Below are 20,977 nucleotides of genomic sequence, written 5' to 3' on the forward strand. Positions count from 1 at the left end.
CAAACCGCCATCGCTGGCAGTTACATCAAGACAATTATAAATAGTAATACAATCAATTTAGCTCATTTGAAAGTAGCTATACACTGTTTGTTTGTACCTGGTTTCACTTTTTAACTAATTGCTCCAAATACGTAACACAACAAAAGTGATTTAGAACTGAAGCGATATTGTTTCGGTGCCCGTCCACACAGACATTGCACCAATCAAATAAAAGCTCTGGCATCGTCAATCGGAACCAAAAATGTACGCCCGCTGGCGAACGCTAAAGTAGAGGGTGATGTCAGTGCAAAAAAGATAAATCAAATTATAAATTTCTTCTTTTTGGTAATTACAAATTTGATCAAATAAATAGGCCTACACAAGACAGATACTGAATACTTAGCAAAAAGGAATCTTAATTTCAGTTTGACTTAAAGGGTTTATGGAGCAGTGTTTGACCCCTGACCCTCCCCTTGAATTACCTGTTTTTGTGATTATCAAACCTCACTCAATTTTTCACTTTTCTTCCAGATAATTCATAAATTGCTTTCTTGCTTTTATCTGAACCTTTCCCTTAAATTTCTATTTCTTTCACCCTCTTTCATTTTCTTTCACCATTGCATTCGCTCCACTCTGCTGCTTCACAGCTTTCTCTCCCCTCCGATTGCTCTCCATTTCTTTTGATTGACCACCATTTCAATAGCAGTGGCCAAGGTTATTTGGCAGCCGCCACAGAGCACATTTGTTTTCCCCTCTCAGCCACTGAAGAAGACACTCTGCTATTCTAATGGACTCCAGAAGAGAGAGTCCTTTGAATTGGTTTAAAAAGAAGGCCAGCAGAGTCCCTCTTTCTCTCTTTCCTCTCTTCTTCTCTGCCTTTGTAGACGCTGACAAAGGAGTCTCTCTGTGTTTGCCATGGGACCAGATGTACCCACGCAGTAGACAGGATGCTAACCCCTGGAAGCCCTTATGTTCCTCCTGCTATAGGACATTAAAGCTACACTCGGCAGCTTTGCATATTGGCAGCTCCAAATGGCAGTGAGAGGTGACTAAAAACCTGATCCTCAGTAAACATGGAGCATGTAAGGTGATGTCACTAAATTGCACTGCACCAGGTCACGCTTTCCAACAAGGTTGGGCTGTGATACTTTGTGAAAAAGGAAACCAAAAGGATGAAAGAGGCAAAAGATTTAACATTGATGAGTCCAAACAAGTCCTCTCCCAAACTCCCAAATAAGTGTTTTCTGATCTGACCGCCCCACTGGCAGGACAACGTTGTTTATTGTTTGTGCCTTCCAAAACCATTCAACCAAATGATTCATATGACTGCTTGCCACTGCTATGGTTAAGGTTATTTAGGTTTAAGTGCAATAACTACTTGGTTAAGGTTAAGAAGGAAACACAACAGCAGTCTCCTGCGGACAAGTCATATGCTTCGTTGACCAATACAAAATTTGTTTTGCAGCGCTACTAAAAACGTCACGCTACTTCCACTTTTGTTCCTGACGAACTGGAGTCATAATTCACAAGGCCACTAGAGGTCCTTGTCAGGTACTGTAGGTATAAACACAAGTTGTTTTAGGCGCGTTAACAAAACAACTAATGTTTTCTTGTGAGGATTGTCTTGGTGAGACCTGCTTTCTTTCCACAGACAGCTCACACACTGCTGTGTGTGGCGAAATGTCAGTTCACTGCCCTATGTTCCCAACAAGTCCTCCAAATTAAACGACACGAAGCGTCGTTTGTTCATGCCCTCTAGAACGACACATAGAAGCATTTTCTGATGTGACGCCCCTGTCAGCAGGACGATATCATTAGTTTGAGCCGTCCATAACCGTTCCAAAAAAACTGCTGAAAAATCTATCTGTTTTATGATGTGGTTTGGTTAGGTTTAGGGAAAGATCGTGGTTTAGGTTAAAATAAGTACTTTGTTAAGGTAAGTTAGGGAAACATCGTGGTTTGGGGGAAAATGACCACTTTGTTAAGGTTAGGGGAGCTTTTTTATATATTGTTATATAATAAACATGTGGTTAAGGTTCGGGGTCATGCTTTAAAAAACACTGACTGTTGGTAGGAAACGAGAAACAAACAGCAGTCTCCCGTGCCATAGGTCTGTGCTGTCGTTCTTCTTGGGAGGACAGTCTCTACTGTATATTCCATACCCAGAAGTAAACTGCCTGAACCTCAATTATTAATTAGCCACACTTTGTGGGTTTTAGGCCAATAAGATGGACGTATTTTTACATACAAATCTTGCAGTTCCAAATAGAATTGAGTGGTTAAGTCTACATTTTGAAAACCTAAAGTGTGATTTAGAAGGTTTATGTAGCTAACAATACGAAACGTTAGAAAAACAATGTCTGTGTCCAACTATACACTGAGTAGGTTAACCTGTACAATCTGAAGCAACCCAATACAACAGCCCTTTGACAAATCCTGCCCTTTTGTGTGTGCGATGCATCGTGGATGAGACTCCGAGTCACAGTGATAAAAATACATCGATTCTAATTAGAACCCTGATACATTTCCCCTCCTTTCATTATTCTATATTGTTGTATTCATATAACCTGCTCAAAGCACACAATCAGCAGTGATTGCTAAATGAGTCATGCAGCGATAAAAGATATAGAATAATCCCACTTTTTAAGGCATCATCATTTGTCCCATTAAGAATCCCTTTCTTCCTCACTTCTCACATGCAGTATAATCCTGCTCAGTATTAAAGGCTTGACTCCTGCCAGCGGCTCACAGTGCAGCCCTGTATCCCCGCTGCGTGATGCACGCAACAGAAAACAATCCAGAGTTGGATTGAAGTCACGCAGGGGTCAGTGGCTCCCCCGTGAGAGGAGTGTGAATGTTTTCTCTGACGAGCTGCCTCTCGGACCAACAGGGGAGCAGAAAATGATGATGGGTCTTTATGTAACAGAGATACGGCAGCATTGAGATGCTGCTGTGGAAGTTAATTTCTACTTACTGAATTTGTTGACGGTGTTGAATTTTAGCTTTTCTCTAAACAACAATCGACAAATGTACTGCTAATTTGTTTGTGTGTGCGTAATGTTCTTTTAGGCATATATAAGTTGAGTTAATCAAATGGCAGCACACAAAGGGGTAATTTTCACCTTGGCTTTATTTATCCAGGAACATATTGCTGGGAGCAATTCCCTTTTTATTTCATTCATTCGTTTAGTACTATTTCTTTTTATGTTTATGTACTATGTATTTCAGTTAGGTTGATGAATACATTTGCTCTGTTTAGGATGTTTTCATTCAATAATGTTCCTTTGGTTTCTTGTTTGCTTGGATTTCTAATGCGTTTTCTGAGACCCACTTCCCTGGTTGAGGATGGTGCTCTGGTAAACGCCTCTTGCTCCACCAGGTGCTGGCTATCTGGACTGTACCAACTGGCATGGTGGGAGGGAGAGAGGAAGCAATGGGTTCTTTTTTTTGTATGTTGTTTTCCTTCCAGTGCTGGTAAGATAACTCTAGCCTGAATATGATGTCGTAGATGTATTGTACATTTTAAAGCCTAATTGAAAAATTAAAGCCACTAACTAAGTTGACACCTTTAACTGATTGCTTTATGTCACCCTTGCTATTAGCTAGGTGGTTTTGATCTGGGAGTATTTAAAGCTGTGGTTTCATTCAGTAGGTCTTTTATCTGTGGAGAAGGAGATCTCTTTTATTTTCTTTTGTTCACATGGCACTATATATATATATATATATATATATATATATATATAGTAAGAATAAAGAGAGTTGAGTCTTGTCTTCAGACCAGGGCAAACTAAGTCTGAATTTTATTGTGTCATGTTTGAGTATCACTTTCACAAATTTTGTCCCAGTCTAATTTACAGAATATACAGTAGTGTAAGAGTCGGGTTCATAGGGCGCACTTGTCTAGTTGTCCGTCAATCTATTTATGTGTACATATATTATAGATGGATGTTTTGTACATGGGCGTTTCTATGTGGGTATCACTAGCTTCATGTATACTGAGGCATGGAACAAGTTTTTACAGCTGCCCCTCGATATTTAATTGAAAATAAAAGAGAGGTATCATGTTAATATCAAAGTTTGAATATGAAAAGTAGCAAATGCTGTACTTTTTACACTCGTGCCCCACAGTTACAAAAACATTACAACACTACGAGTTTTACAAGTTAATGCATTCATCAAGGTGGTGTCATCGCTCAGAGGAGGATGGGGGGCCTGCATCTCCTGTTGCTCTTTTCCCTGTGCTTTCTTCTCTTGCATCCAACAGAAAGCTCATTAAACTGCAAGCACACTGACATTTCACCCTAACTTCTCCCTCTCTCTCGTTTCACATCATTAAGTGGCAGCGCCAGGCTCAAAGGTAGCCGGGCAAACTCTTTCAGAGAAATGGCTAGCCTGGCAAGTGGGCGTTTTGATGAGTTTGTCACTCCCTCACCCCAAACATGCCTCATTAGTAGTTCAGTCGAAACACCTATCCGCACCCCTCCTCCCTCCCATTACACACACACGCACAAACACACACAAACAGTTTCTTCCTCTTTCTGTCTCTCCCTCCATCTCCCATCTCCCTCTCCGGCCCCCCTCCTGTTTTTCAGCACTAATTAGCTGGCTTCTCCCTCTTCTGTGCTTCCCCAGTCACATCTCAAAGGGAGACGGATATGATTTTTCTTTAACCCAAAGGCCAACTTAATCAGCTGAATTAATGACTTTATTACCCGTTAGGCTCCGGGCCATGCAACACATTTCTCTCCAATGCCCAACTCCTCTCTCTATCTCTCTCCCACTCCTTTTACCCCCTGCAGGAATTTTTACATTTCAAAAATAGAAATAGACAAGAGAAAGAGAGAGGCGCAGAGACCAGGCGATGGGTGGCAGGAAGATATTATGAGAAATATAATAATTGAACAGATAAGAAGTTATAGGTACACCCTAATGACTACTTTAACAATTAGCTTTAAGTCATTGATGCATAAGCATAAACGTACACATAATCAAACTGTCTTTTTATTAATAATCATGTAATCACCATATCTGGAGGTAAAACAAGGAACATGTGGTTCTTCCATTTTTTGTAACATCCATTCTATTATTTAAATGTTCTATTAATTAGCACCCATGTTTGTCAGAGATGGCAAATGGCAACACACACACACACACACACACACACACACACACAGTAACCGCAATGAAAATCACTGCAGAGCTCAATGTCTAAACACTCCTTTCTTAATGGCTAAAATACGGTAATTAGTTGATACATCAGTGTCTGTCAGTAGATGTATTACTGCAATTGAAAAACACCACTGATAAGGAGATGCGCCATTAGTCTTCTCATTTACTTGACAAACTCTAACAGAGCCCAAGGCCTATACATTGAATTAGGTTCATCTAGTGACAACAAAATAATGAGGTGGCTCTGCAACTAGGAGACCGGCCTTGAGAACTGGCTTCTTACCGCTGCGACCAGAGGAAACAGCAGATACAACTGTGCTCGGCGTGTAGAGACAAGCTTTTTGTCTGGATCACTGGCAGGGATAAGGACCGTTAGCAGTGATTAGCAGGAGTAATGCTACATGCATTTGTATTGTTTAAGTCTGGTTTGACTGGTTGATTTAGCCTGTGCATTATGTCCTTCCTTTGATTAAAAATTATAATATAGATGGAATGGATAAATGGATACCTATAATATAAACTATATCTTTTGCAACTTTAAGGCAAAGGGGAAGGATTAAGCTAAAGTAGGGTAGCGACAATTGAGGACACTGAGATCATGTCCTCAGTGGGGTTTTTTTTGTGGGAATTTGGGGGTTTTAGCAATCTGACATTAAACAGCAAACAAAACTAAGAGTCTACAGATATGCTAGCGGCTCTGTGAGGCTGTACATAGGTAAATCAGGGCTAAATTCTAAACTCAGCATGCTAACATGCTCACATTGAAAATGCTAACATGTTGCTGTTTAGCAGGTGCAATGTTTTCCAAGCTTTTGTTGCATTAGTACAGCTGAGGATGATGGGAATGTCAGTTTTGCAGGTATTTGGTCATAAGACCTAAGTGAAGAGGATTCCTCACCTGGATAACATGAATGTCTGTCCAAAAGTTCATGGCATTTCGTCCATCCAATAGTTGTTTCAGTCTGGACCAAAGCGGTGGATTGATTGACGCTGTCATACATAGAGCCACGCTGCCAGAGTGGCTAAAAACGTACTTTTTTAAAAAAAAAAAAAAAGGCTAATTACGGTATTTTTGGAATCATTATATTTAAATTGGACTACTTTTAGGCCAACAGAAAATAATCCAGTGCATGGGACCCCTTCTCCTTTTAATACGTACATTCTTGCACATGTACAAATGACTAAATCAACAATTAAACACATGCATCTGTAGTGGGTATTTAGGTGATGAGTAATGAACTGTTTATACCACATTTAATATTCCTCAAAAAATCAGTGATACTGTAGTGCTTTAGTCTGCACAATCTGAATCTCAGCACATTTCAACCCTCTTTTCTCAATATACCGAACAATTATGGTGAAAATGTGGCAACTGGCCTTGGCTTTGTCACCTTACAGTAGTGCTTTAAAGCTTGCTGGTGGCTATTGGCATTCCTTGCAAAGTGCAGGTCATATATATACTGTATATTCTTGTGAAAACTGATTGACACCCCATATAATGTAGCTGCATGTTGTTATGCAAAACTGAGTATAATTTAGATTAAGAACTGTGAGCCCATAAGGCACAAAACAGTCTACCTTTGTTACTAATCAAAATGCCTTTCTGAATCTTGTATTTTCTACTTATTCATACATTCAGAAGCTTGTTTTTATGAATTGCTAAGTTGTGAAAACAGTGGAAGTACCACACCAGCATTCTCAAGGAATTTTGGGACATCAGACAAGTAAAATGGTGCAATATGAGACATCTGGAGTACTTGCTCTCCAACAATTTTGTGAAAATTTCAATGTGGTATTCAAATTAATATTTTTTTTCCAAACTATTAAAAGTATTTAGGATGTTTTTCCTAACAAATTATTTCTCAATGAAAATTCTTCTTTGATTTTGCATAATAAACATTCCACAGTTATATGCTAAAGATGGCTGCGAGCTACAATGTATTTCTCCCAATCAACACCATTATAACAACTGATGATGCAGTTACTGACAATACTTGTGAACTGCAGCTGAAGTCTACGGATGGAAAATACTCATTAGCAGCCTCTGCCACCTCGGAAGAGGAAGATTATTATATGTGTGAAAAATAAAGTGTATGTACGGTAATTCAAGCTGAAGTGGAACATAATTTCCACCTGCAAGTTCATTCATCTCTATCCAGCTTATTACCGTTATAATTACCAAAATACAGGCTGCAAAGCCATTTATACTGTGAAACTGAACTTTTAGTCATTTTACATATTTGAATATCAATTCATTGTTTTGTTTCTGATAAAAAATGCACGTTTTCTTTACACTTACACATGCGCCCAGGTACTAAAAGTGGCACTAACACACACACACACCAACAGTTTAGACAGAAATGTTTGAAAGTCTCACCTGAATGCAAACACTGCATGTGAGCAGCAGTGTTGAGATGCAAGGTGAGTGATGGTTTTTGTTACACTACAGTTTTGCTAGAAAACCAGCATCCCCTCTCGTTTCTTCCCGTTTTATACAGTGGCTCCTGTCCCACAGGCCCTATTAGTCAATTACACCTGAGCGCTGCTGTTAAATATGAGCTGAAAACATACCTGAGTTCCCAGCATCAAACACTTCCTTTGCTGTACATTCTTCCTGTGGTATACAGTAATGAGTGGAGCGGAGGTGTGCATATGTGTGTGTGTGTGTGTGTGTGACATTCAGGAAAAAGGGAGGAATTATTCATTAGCTCTCTATTTCGCTCTTTCAGCCTCCCTACTGATCCTCGTGTTCAACAACTCTGGGGCAAATGCAGAATTGCAAATTAGCTCCCGGAAAAATCGAATTAATTGGCCATCCTCACAGGCTTCTTGTCAAAGTTTGGGCTGATGTGTCAACGATTCCCTCAGAACTCCAAACAGCCCTGCGCAATATGGCACGGAGCAAAAAAAAACAAAAAAAAACACAACAACAACAACAAAAAAACAAAAGGAGCAGAGCAAAGTACTCCATAAAAACAAAACTACCCTCTGTGTGTCAATTACCAGAGCACTTCAATCAGGGCAAAACTTTCAGAGTTGACTTCTCCTAACCGCACAATAAGTCACTCAACCAGGCAGCTGTCACTTCGCCCTCTCTGCTATTTCACAATCAGTCTCAAATTAGAAATCAGCATTCGCCTGTGGGGTTTCAGTGGCTCTCAAGCCAGAATAATGGCTTTACTGTGGCTTCTCCTACTGCACCAAAAGTGAAAATATATAAATAGTAGGATTTTGCGACATAAACTAAATCAGATTTCATTCTTTAGTTTCCACTATGGTGAAGGTTTTTCCAATCATTCTGCCCCCTTTTGCATCAACTGTTTTAAACACCTCTATTGAGTAAATATACACCGACTGATTTTATCATGCTCTACAAGGCAGGGAGTGCTGGAGTGGACCCGTGAAGTGACCACAGTCATGCGTTTAAAGATGCTCTAAGCATACAGGCCTACTGTATTGTATCAAACAGGCCAGAGTGAAACAGAGAGCTGCTGCTGCAGCCAGTGAGTCAACACTTGTCTTCACACGCCATCTAGTGCTGTGTTAATGTATTACAAATTCATATACTCCAGTAAGTAAGTATTCTTACCTTTAAACACATAACGCTCTCCTTACGTACAAAGTGCAAAACACAAAACCACATGTTCAGTCCTCAGAATACAGCCACCTCATATAATCACTGCTTATTCCTGGGCGTACTGATCGCCGAATCAATGCAACATGTGTTTGCAAGCATTTGCAGCATTGCAAAATAATTGCTAATTACTTCACCACTGCCATACATTTTAAATATGTGGCAGTTATGATATATACTTTCCACCATTACTGTAGCTTACTGTATTTTATATGATTACAGTAATCCTCAGAATATGGGTACCTCATATTAGGTGTGTGCATTTCCAACTGAATACCAAAAAAAAAAAAAAAAAAAAAAGAACAGAACAGAAACAGGAAACAGTGGAGAACAGTCACAGATGTCATTGTGTCTGGTGTAGATGTACACCACGTACTTACAATAAAGTCAGACCCTACACTTCACTCTACATACTGTATTTACAGTATTGCAGCATGCTCAATAACTAAAATTATATATGTTTCTATTTTGTGTGCTACATTTTCCACAATTATTTAGACGAATTTTTTCCAATTTAAGTTAATGTCATTTAAAAACAATTCTTGTTCATATTTATGAAAGCATAGATGTCATCTACTGGAAAACGTCTTCAATAAGGCCTCTAAAAAGCACACAGTAAGTTTCATTTATTTACAAAAATAGATATATAAATACAATTCGGAGTGTAAATGTCTATAAATAAAGAGTCTACTGGACTACAAAATAAAGGCCTGAGCATCACAGCAGAGACAACAGCCACAAACGTCTTGTGCACACTGAGTACAACTTAATTTAAATTTAATCTCATCGTGGGTCCAGGTATTCTTAGGGCAATGTACATGCATCAATCTATAAGAGCCAGGCCCGCGGTGTCCTTGCGAAGATCTAAAATATTGTCCATAAGCTGGTCGTTTTTGGGAACCATCTGTCCGTTGGTCAGAGTACAGAGCGGTATTTACATGCAAACATAAGCCACACTGCACATGCGTTCTCAGGATAGACAAACACTCGAACACGGACCGCAAGCCTCACGTGGTCGCCACGACAACACACTATCTCCTCACAGAACGGAGACCTGCACAGGAAGTGACAAGAGACACAGAGTATGAAAGATGAAAACTGTGAACTTACACATGATAAAGACAGGAGAGGGACGGTGTGACTTTTCTATGATGTTAGTCTCATTTCATTTGCCAGGAGCTCAGCACCCAGCTGAGCACCGTGCGCTCAGTTCTGGCAGGATTGTAACAGAGAGACATGGAATGGTGCTGAGAGTGGACATGTGTGCATGTCTGCTCTAGCCATGACTATGTGAGGTGTTGTGTCTTGTTGTTTTTGTTTTGTGTGAGTTCACCATACCAAATCCCTATCGAGTATGTTGAAATGGCAATAAACTATTGAGTGTTGAATCTTGACTTCTTTATGGAGGCGTGGATGCCACAAGGACACTCAAAAAAAAACAAAAAAAAAACACAGATGCATGAAGTTTCAACCCCGAGCAACAGGTTGAGGGATTTTTGAACCACCCACTAGCTCACCTGAGGCAGGTGGCAAAGGCTCTCCGAGCATTGCGGTGCAGGAAGTGGATGGGGAAGCCTTTGAAGGTGTGTCCGTCTGGCACCGCCCTCCTCACTGCGTCCTGGAACTCCTCGTTGCCGCAGGAGACGCCGGTGCAACGCTCCAGCTCATAGGCCGACAGTGCCGAGGACAGCAGGTAGGACAGGTGGTCGTCCCACACTGTCGCCAGCTCCAGGTCCTGGAGGAGAGAGCACCACAGAGCACACACTTTGCTCAGTAATTGTTACATTACATATTAAGACACAACACCTAACCTGTAATTGGTCAATGGCACTTAAAAGGGTCCGTTCACCCAAATCACACACACACAAAAAAATTATTTTGCGCTTCCCCCCAGTGGTGTCATATTAATATTGTGCAAGTTAATGCATACATTCAAACATTATACTGAAAAAATAAGTTCTGAATTAGTTATTCAGTTCGTCTGTTAATTGCAATTCAGAATACAGTATTACATTATGATAAAAATATAAACTGCTTACCCCCATGTTTTTTTTCTTATTATACAATTCTTGCATCTTATTCAATTTAATCTCATTTAAATATATTTTTCTCAAATGGGATATTTGGGCCATTAGTCAAGTTTCCATCCAAACGTAGTGAAAAAGTAAACCAAATTTACAGAAAAATCTGCGAAAGAAAATGCAAATTAATCCGTGTTTCCACCCACTACTGTTATGAGCAATGAGATGAAGTAATGAAAAGAGTGCCAGTCAAACCTCAAACAATAGAAAATCATGTGGAAAACGTGATGGAACTAACATTTCTGTTTGCTATATAAAAAAATGCGAGGAAGGTACGGTCTCCTCATCGCTCCACAGAGATCTGATGTTTTGGTCTCTTAAGCAAAAAATAAGTCACATGCTTCATGTGCATCACCTATTCATTAAGTCTGTTCAGATTGCACTTTGTCGGATTAAATTTTTATAGATAAACCAACTTTTCCACCTCAGCCATGCGTGAGAACTTTTTTAAATGATATTTCTGTGAACTATAGCTGTCACCCGTCATAAACGCAGCAGCTTTCTTTCTCAGCACAGCTCAGGTGAGTTAAACATAACCTAAAACTCCCAAGAGTCCATATCTAGTCCAGCACTGTGTTTTACCTTCCTGTGCTCAGAGACCAGGTAGCGCATCTCCAGCTCCAGCTGATTGCTGGCAGCAGCAGGATCCAGAGATGGGGCACAGAGTGGAGGCAGAGGGGGCAGCGAGGTGGTGGAGCCTGGGGCGCAAACAGACCTCAGAGCCTCTTCGCTCATCGCCTTCCACCGAGACTGATTCTGCAGGGAAAGAAGGGGGGGACCCCAAAAAACAGGCATTTAGCTGATCCAGGCTCACCTTTTCTGTTCACACAGTAGAACCACTGCACTGTAGCCGCTGGGGGTTTGCCTTGCTTTAAGGTAACATGACAGGACAGCAGTTGCTGATGAATGGAACTGTTACAGATTCAATTTCCCTGCCTGCAAACAGGCCACTGGTCTGATGATTGAAACTGGCAACCATCCAGTCACAAGCCCACTGCTCTCTGCTCCAGGCTACCTCTGCCCTCTGTCTGACTTAATATCACCACTATCCTTTTGATTGGCTCTTCTCTGGCCAATTTAAAATGTAGTGGAAATGAGGATTTTCATATTGAAACTAGATTCCCTGACCCTGACTATTAACACCTGCCTATGGAAAAAAAAAATGTGAACAGAATAATGACATTTCGGTGGCACTTTTTCATCACTAAAGTGCCTTAATAATTACAGTAATAAATACAACAATGGACCATGAAATATAAGTAAAATTGATTTAATCACCCCGCCTATCCAGTGATAGTGGTGGTGGAAAGTGTGAGGGACACCATTCGCTTACCTGGAAGTCAAAGACACAGAGCTCGACAGCATCGGACGGCTGGCAGTTGGCCAGGAAGGTCTGGTGGTTGAAGACACAGCCCACAGTGCGGTAGGGGGAGGAGGGTTTGGGCTGGGGGGCCAGGGGTGGGGCATCTGGGTCTATGGCATGGTGCAGGTATCTGACCATACGTATGGGACATCAAGGCTAATCAGTGTCATTACAAACATACTAACAATGTTAGGAACAGTAAGTCATGCCAATTTTGAGGGCGTGACTTAAATAGTGATAATATATACTGTTACTGTATACTTTATTAAATTAGCTCAACGCTTCATGGTGGGAAAACTCTTGCTGTAAGCACAGATCTAGTTTCTCTCACTCACTAACTGTACATTGACACCAAATCAAATCAAGTCTGTCTCCATTATAAGATCAGTGAGTTATGGCCAAAAACAATAAATGATGGACAAAATCCCAGAACTGGATAATCACCACAATGTAATCAATTGTTCCTTGGCCCAGAGCCTGGCCACCAAATTTCATGGAAATCCATTCATGGGATTCTGAGATATCCTGCTGACTAACACACAAAGTCTAATGAGCTAACTGAGGCCAAAACGCTGTGGAGTTCAAATTATTTCTTAGACAGTGTTTGGTTTTAGCAGTTACTGGAAAAATCTAATTGTTAAATAGTGGAGTTTTTGAAAGAAGATTTCTCCCACAAATGCATATATATCTTTTGTTAAAATGTTAGGTATAAGGTATCCAAGCCATAAATATTAATAATGTGCTGCATTTCATTATATGCCCAAGCTGCTGTAACTATTCTGACAGTAGCACTGTTGTTGAAGTTTTAGTTTGATGCCAGAGGGACAGGGGAGCAGTAAAAAGCAGCCGCGTTACATACGTTATCAGGTGTCTGAATAACAGCAAAAAGGAAAATAAACAAAAACAGACCTGTGAGCTGTCAGACTCTCCCAGAAGGTGATGCTCCCATCAGTACTGCGGGTCAGGACCCAGGTATGTGGCATTCCCTTGGCTTTGGTGCCCACACACACGTACGCATCCAGGCCAAAGCCCAGCAGGAGGCTGCACAGCAGGGTGGCGTGGTCCTCACAGTCCCCCTGGGGAGGACAGACAGTGATGAGTTCAGGTCCTCTGGAAAGTTTGGAATGTGGAAACTATATTATCAACATCATGTTTAGTGTTTAGAGTTCTCTTAACCTTAATAAAAGGCCAACACACTTTTGTTTTTAACATTAAAGTCTGTTGTACTTCAAGAGCAACGGGACTTTTTAAAAAAAATCCTGGTTCAGTTTAGGTCACGCACATGTTTGGAGCTGTTATGACAGATTCTTTTAACCCTGGCGTGACTTCTCCATCGATGAGCTTCTAGTGAGCTCCACTCATGAGATGTGGTTGAAAGCTCCAAAAGCTAGTAGGTGGACCTTGGTGAATGAACCTCCATGCTCAAATAAGCCTCTTTGTTTTTCTAGGAGGCTGGGTACAGAGCAAAAATAGTATTACAGTATTAGATATATGTATATTGAATTATTACAATTTTCTTCTATAAATATTCTCGAAATATTATGTTATTCTCGGAATAAACACTACAACTTTTCTCTCAAAATATTACAACTTAATCCCCAAATTATTACACCTTTATTCTCAAATAATTACATCTTTTAGCTCAAAATATTACGACTGAATTCAGATCAATCTTGAAATATAAATATATCATATAATATATATATGTTAAACAATTAAAAATTCTTTGTTCTTGGAAATATTACAACTTTCCCCCCCAACATTGGCTATAATACTCCGTCGTAAAAATGCACTTGCAATGTTGGGCATTCAAATTCAGCTCGGGCCCCTTTGATGTGTGCCAGCTGGCTTCATCATGTCCACCTTTACTGAAACTCTCTCCTGGAATCTCTAACAAAATTAGAAAAAGCTGTTAAAAAAATATTCATAAGCGAAAAACAGTAAAGGTGTGACCTCTGCTTAGGACAAATTCATGATTTAAACTGCGCCTGCAGCTTTGATGTATTCTAAGTCCCTATATTTAGACAGATTCACTGTCGTCTTCACGCCATCCCTGTTGCTCGTCTAATTCATCATGTCACTATAACAATCTGTTTAAACAGAAATACAATACCCTGCTCTCACTGCACTGTTAGCCTTTCTCAGAAGTGTTGAACATACATAAGAAAACCCTGCTGGAGAGGAAATAAGCTCTGTAGTCATCAAATTGTCCATGACAGTAAGCAACTCTTATTTCACTCGTACAACTTTTCCGGTAAAGAGGCCTGGGTTGAGCTGGGGGCTCGTGCTGCGGCTGTATGCTGGCTCGGGCTTCGGGCAAGTCAGAATGATAGATGTTCCCCAGAAGTGCTAATATGGACGGCAGCATCGAAACAGGCTGGGGATTGATGAGGCTAAATTAATTTTCCCTGGAATGAAACTCATAAATCACAGCTGACAAGGGCCACTTTGTGAGAGTTGTGTTGTGTCTGTCTTGCCAGCCGCTCGCAGAGAGAGAGGAGGGAACATTTATCCTGTGGTGGTCTGGGAAATTCCCCACTATCTAGCTGAGAGACGGAAATGCATCAGTCAGTCCACTCCGCACGAATCCTTCTTCCTCAGAAATGACACAATCAGCTATGCTCAGAAATGGAGTAAATGTAAACACAGCTGAACCACGAGGATCACATTTTGTTTGAATGTAAACATAATGAGTACTAAGAAAAATAACTTAAAAGTATTATTTAAACCATCCATCTATGTTTTAGGCGATCTTGTTTAGGTTCTTACTTTGTTTAAGTCATTTATGTTGTACTTTTTTACTGCCGGGTGCCATTGAGTCGTCCTAGACGGATGTATTCTGTATTTTGTTTGTACTTCATATCATGTAACCATGGTCTTGAGTCAGTAAATCTGAATGTGAGGTGGTCCAGACTGCAGTGCAGCAATTCAGGAGCGGCTCCAAAGCAATCCAAGAACAGGTCTCAACGTTACGCTGGGAAAATGCCCACGACACACTCAGAGGTCATGGACTTGGCCTGTGATGATTTCAATGTAGTCATTCCAAGGCTGGATTTTATTTCATCTATGTAACATGTCTGACCAGAGAAAATATTACAGTGTGATGTGGATGAAAATCTATGACCTGAGCAGTAAAGAGACTGCCGAAATGTTTTGTTATTTTTGTTTATCTCCACTAAACGACTGCAGGTTTAATCTTGTGATGATTTGAGTGAAAAAGAAGGTTGTTTGTCAGTTTGCTGTCTTGACTGAGTTTTGTGTTACCATATTTCCGTATTTTTTTGATGATTGTATGAAGAGGTTTGCGATTTGGAAACATAGTTTGGGACTTTGCATCGCCTCTTCTCAAAACAGGGCTCTTGTTTCTAACAAAGCATCAAAATAATTGAGAAAATCTGGAAATAAAATATTGAGGATTGTCTCCCTTTTTGATAATCACTGACTTTAAGATCCAGTTATTTCCATCTGTCATATAAACAACACACACACACACACACACACACACACACACACACACACTACGACTTAGTAATATTATTATCTCCAGAAAGATTAGATATGTCCAAACTGTTTATACAGTCTCACAGAGCAAAAGTTATACTAATAATAACATGAAGACGGTGCTATTAAAGAGAGGCCAAATGGAGAGTTTGGACGACTGCCTTGCACTTACTCAAAGACAGCACGTCACAAACAAGATGCTAAATCCTAAAAAGTAATAGCATAGCTGACACATCCTGAAAAAGGAAAGATGTCTTCCACATCCTTAGATTTAATGTGGAAATAGATTATTAAAATAAGTGTTACTGTGGAGGTGAATGTTAAGTCCAGAGACTCAGCTAGGTGAGTGACAGACACTATACAAACAAATGATTTCACAAACCACTTTACAGGACGTTTGGTGGGAAAAGCTATAAACCTGCCATCGTCTCTGTCTTTGACAATAAGGATCTGGCAGTACAGTAAGTGCATTGTCATCTGAAAAATGAGTCCATCTCTGTTGTGGCTGCCAAGCAGCCGGCCAGTTCTCCTTACCTTCCCTCTGCACAGGAAAGCCATTAATGTGCACCACTGCTCCTGCTTGCCTCCTCCTCCTCCCACCACCGGGGCCCTCTCGTGGGCCAGCAGGCTGACGAAGCGCGCCGCCTGTCGCGGACTCTCCAGCAGCCGGCCCGCCCGGAGGACATGCACGTAGGAACACACGGGCCTGTTGACGCCGTTCTCATCCTGCAGAGAGCAAAGGACACACCCAGAGGTAATGGGACAGCTTGGAGCCAGAGAGGAATTTGAGGAGTTCAGGGTTCGATAGTCCCTAAACTGGTTAGGAATATGAGAAGCCACCAACACACTAAACCAGTGTCTGAGTGGCAAGAAGCAAATGAATTTGGTTGTTCTGAGGAACTACCATACTAATCAGTGTCTGCGTATATATGTAACCCATTCCCTCTGCTATTCACTCCACAGATCTATTGTTAAGAAAAGTGAGTAAAGAAAATGCCTGATAAAAAAAAACCAAGAGTTTCGAAATAAAAGTAAGCAAAACTACGTCATAGAAATGTTTAATCCCCCCACATGTGAATTTAGACGAACCTGTGCAAAGATCTTGACCATTTTGGATTGGTGTGATGGCCGTATCTCAAGGAACTCCCTCCACCACTGTTTGGCATAAACCAAGAAGAGTCTCTCCTTCTCCGCCGTCCTCTGCCTCTCCAGTGATTGCTGAATGGAAAAATACACGGTGACGTCAATATAGAGCTTTGATGTTTCTTTTACAATGCTGCCTTTCTATCAACTCTGATTGATCTTAACAGCATTAATGGAATTCTGTTGCGATGATTCCCTATTGGTTCACGGGGTTATTTTACTGATGAATAATGAAGCAGATGAATAAACAGACGGAGAGATAAAGAGACTCCAGTATGCTGACCTGTGTGCTGATGATGTCAGTGCCCAGAGTCTCTGTGAGAGGAGGGTAGAGCTCCAGACTGACAGTCAAAACACCAGCTGGGACTTTACATTCACTTCCTGTTGACACACACACACACACACACACATTACTGAAAGCTGTTGCCACATCACTTAGAGCTGGGAAGAGACAGGCAAACTGCAGATGTTTTTCAAAAACCTTATATTTCAAACATATGCTTGCTAATTTACTGTTAGTACATGGAAATAGCTGTTAATAATTCACAGCAGTGGTTCCCAGCATGGGGGCTAGGACCCTTCCATGGAGTCACGGGATCATTAATGGGACATAAAGAAGAAAAATATTGAAAATCATTTACATCAGATGATGCAAGTGGTTCCCTAGTAGGAAGACTTCAGGAGTTTTTTGACTAAGTGCAATATTGTTAGAATTGCAGCTGGTTACATTGTATCTATCACTGTGATTTCAGTGGTATGTAATACTTCACTACTACTACACTAATGTAGAGCCTAATGTGACGAAGAATGTAACCAAAAGATGTCTGTGCACAGGTGCATTAGCTGTAGAAACAGGCAGGTTTAGCGGTCTCCCAGAAGAGAAAGGGCTTTGTTTCTTATGTGATTTAGGTGAGACTGAAGATGAAGTCCATTTGATCTTTTAATGCTTAGTGTATGATAATATAAGAGCTTTTTTTTTTTTAATAAATGAAATGTCTGCCATGTACGATCAGGTCTTCTGACTGGATGATTATTAAAAACTTGAGGCGACACAGTTCTTTGTTTGGAATTTAATGTTGATGTAATGTTGCTTTCTGACTAACGTTGTTTCACCACTGCAGCAGTATTGTTTTGTGTGGGCTGGGCACTTGTATGTGCATGACACAATAAACTACTACTCTACTCCACCAATGAACTGCATTCATCATTCCTCACTCTTACAGCCACAGAGATGTTACCTTTTAAAGAAATAAAGATATTAATTATTCACTCTTGTATTCACTGCAGCAGAATCACCGTTCCTCACCAACTCCCATCAGCTCCACAGCAAGGCAGGTCTTCCCACTGGGCGAGCTGAGGACTGTCCTCCAGTCCAGAAAACAGGACGAGACCAGCGTTGTCTCACTGGAGGTGTCCGTCTTGATCAGCACCAAGTGAGCCGGGTCACACATAGACAGCATGGTGGTCGCATCCGCCATTTTACTGCCGTCTCCTGCAGTTTCAAAAAGTAATTCCGAAACGACAAACTCAGTACTGACAATAACACGAAGCAGCAGCATAACAACCGCTGGTCCTAACTGACTGACACTGTTAACAGTGCTAATTTACACGTACCTATGCCATCTCTGTGGATCTCTAAGAGGAAGCCCTCCTTCAGGTCAGGATCGCAGGCGCAGGGCACTGGCTTTGAGCGAAACCTCTGGTTGCGGAAGTGCAGGTAGAGCGTAAATGTAGAACACACCTGACCAGGTAAAGGCTCTGGCTCCTGGAGGTGCTCCAGAAAGGCCTTACCACCAAGCACTTGGAGATACAGATACCGCCTGGAGGGGTCAATATTGGCTGAGAGAATGAAAAGAACAAGGACAACCTAAGTGATGGAAAATAGGCCAGGCTATTATGTTGGTTTATTCGGGTTTGTAAATGATGTTTCTTACTTTTTTCCAGCTGAGTAATATTCTTGTCAACAAAGTGAGTAGCGGGCTTCGAAGGAGATCCTGTTTCTGCATCTGTGGGTACTTCCTACGAATGAATTAACGTGAACTGCTGTCAGCCTAATCATCAAGTATATCCATCTGAAAGTTGCCTGCAAAGTGTTGGCCAACCTGGGTAAAATGTAGGTCCTTCATCACATCATCTATGATGCCCCTGCGCTGCAGAGCACGTAGGAAATCCGCCTCAGACAGAGATCGATGTGCTGGACCTTGGTCATCCCTCACAGTCTCAGCCAGCACCTCTCGGATCTTCCCGTGGATATCCATCTGATAACCAGAAAAGACAGGATAAACGCCACATTCCTACACACTTCACCCCAAACAAGAGTCACAAAGAGAATATCTTCTTAAGACGGACCCTTTGTCATTTAAGGATAATTGTGTATCTGTGGCTTTCCCCATCCCACAGCAAATTCCCGATTAATAAAAATGCACTAACACTGACATCACACTGCCCCACTTTGTGCTTGTTTACAAGCACTCATCCCTCTTCGCTGTGTTGAGGAGAGTGGTGGGCAAAATGAACATCTTGATGAGAAAGGAGTTTCCCATCAAGATTTTTTCATATCAGTAGACCTACAAGAAGATATCCAAGGGAACAATATGTTTGAACCGTGTTAAAAGAGCTGCACCAACAACTTTTGGTAAAGTTAAATATTTCCCACCCACGTTGTCTGTTGATCTCCATTTCATTAGAATCTTAGTGTAAATGCAGGCTCAAAATAGAATATGCTTTCCAGACATGAATATCTTGATGTAAACACAAAAACAGCGGTTCCAGTTACTAGGGGGAAAAAATCCTATGGGACAAATACAATTACTTTAATATTAATACTGGTAATTCATGTATCAGTGCATCTCTACCTACTGCTACTCATCGGACCTACTTGTACTGTATGTACTGTACTTCAGAGAGCCTACAGATCGGCTGTACAGGCAAATCCTATTGGCGTGTTTAGGAGGATAACAGTTAAGTAAAGCGCCATAGTGTGGAAATAACAACCGAATAACGTTTTAAATAATGCCATCTTAGATATATATATATATATATATATATATACAGCCGAACTTAATAAAAGACAGAGTTAAGTTGTGCTAAATCTTAAAATATGATTTATCATGTGTGTACTTTGGCCAATACGCATGTAAACATTAATTTGCTATATTTTCGAATGGCAGTTGTACCGGACTCCCTGAAAACGCATATGCACAGGCCTAACTGTTAAACCATGTGTCATACGATTTACGGCATACAAACGGACATTGTTTGCTAACACAAACATGTGAGGAAATCAAAGCTATGTAGTTTGCTCACCTTGAGCAGATGGTTGTGAATGATTTGCTTCAACTCGGAAGCTTTCTCTGGAGGCAGAGACATTACAGTTGATGAGCTCTGGCCAGTTTTGAGCAAAAATAGCTAGCTACGTTAGTAACAGGGTACTATCAGGAACGATAAACAACTGTAGTTTTCTTGTTTGAGCAATATTTGATCCTTGTAAACACGCGTCGTCTGTAACACAACCAAACGTCCATGACAGCCAGTGGACGATCACAGCTGCCAGTTTAAACTGTGGCGGAAAAGCAAGCGGGAAAACGGCTGCACTGCTGCCTGACAACGTCCTGTGGCCAAAACTGTAGTGGTATTCAACAATTCAGTCCTAGAACAAAGTAATACACGTCGAGTGGGATCTTACTGACGAGATGCTTCATTTTAGGGGACGTTTATTTAATTTTGGTTGGAGGTATTTTTCATTTTACTCGGGGATTGTATCGGTTGCCCTGTTGTCGTCACGATCTGCGTCAACCAGTAAAGGACCCTTTTGTAGTCCAAGTTGTAGTTTGTATTAACAGGCCTGTTTAACAGCTATTTGCCTGTTACTATTTGTTTTAATATCAAATCAACCAGTTTCATATAAGGCACTTTTGCTTTACTTAATATAGAGCATGCATGTGATTATTCTGTTTACAGTACACAAAGAAAAGAGAAGCACATCTGCATTGTTATTTTAGTGGATGGCTCACACAACAAATGCAGCCTCCACACACGCCAGTGCCATCCCACAGACAACAGAAAATGAAATTACGACAGCAGTCAATATGATCAAGGCCTCTTCTT

General features: G+C 40.9%; 1 protein-coding gene across 1 annotated transcript; it reads right to left on the minus strand.

Annotated features, from left to right (window-relative positions):
• Window positions 1-8,723: 8,723 nt before the first annotated feature.
• On the minus strand, window positions 8,724-20,596 carry cep76 (centrosomal protein 76). Its single transcript, XM_044209467.1, has 13 exons — window positions 20,177-20,596; window positions 18,973-19,128; window positions 18,805-18,889; window positions 18,485-18,709; window positions 18,177-18,362; window positions 17,154-17,251; window positions 16,817-16,945; window positions 16,262-16,453; window positions 13,136-13,302; window positions 12,197-12,356; window positions 11,446-11,619; window positions 10,300-10,517; window positions 8,724-9,836 (listed from the first exon to the last, which is right to left on the minus strand). The coding sequence occupies exons 1-13, from the start codon at window positions 20,237-20,239 to the stop codon at window positions 9,698-9,700; spliced, it is 1,992 nt and encodes a 663-aa protein (XP_044065402.1). The 5' UTR covers window positions 20,240-20,596; the 3' UTR covers window positions 8,724-9,697.
• Between the last annotated feature and the right edge of the window lie 381 nt (window positions 20,597-20,977).

Source organism: Siniperca chuatsi, linkage group LG9, assembly GCF_020085105.1.
Source record: "Siniperca chuatsi isolate FFG_IHB_CAS linkage group LG9, ASM2008510v1, whole genome shotgun sequence".
NCBI lineage: Eukaryota > Metazoa > Chordata > Actinopteri > Centrarchiformes > Sinipercidae > Siniperca > Siniperca chuatsi.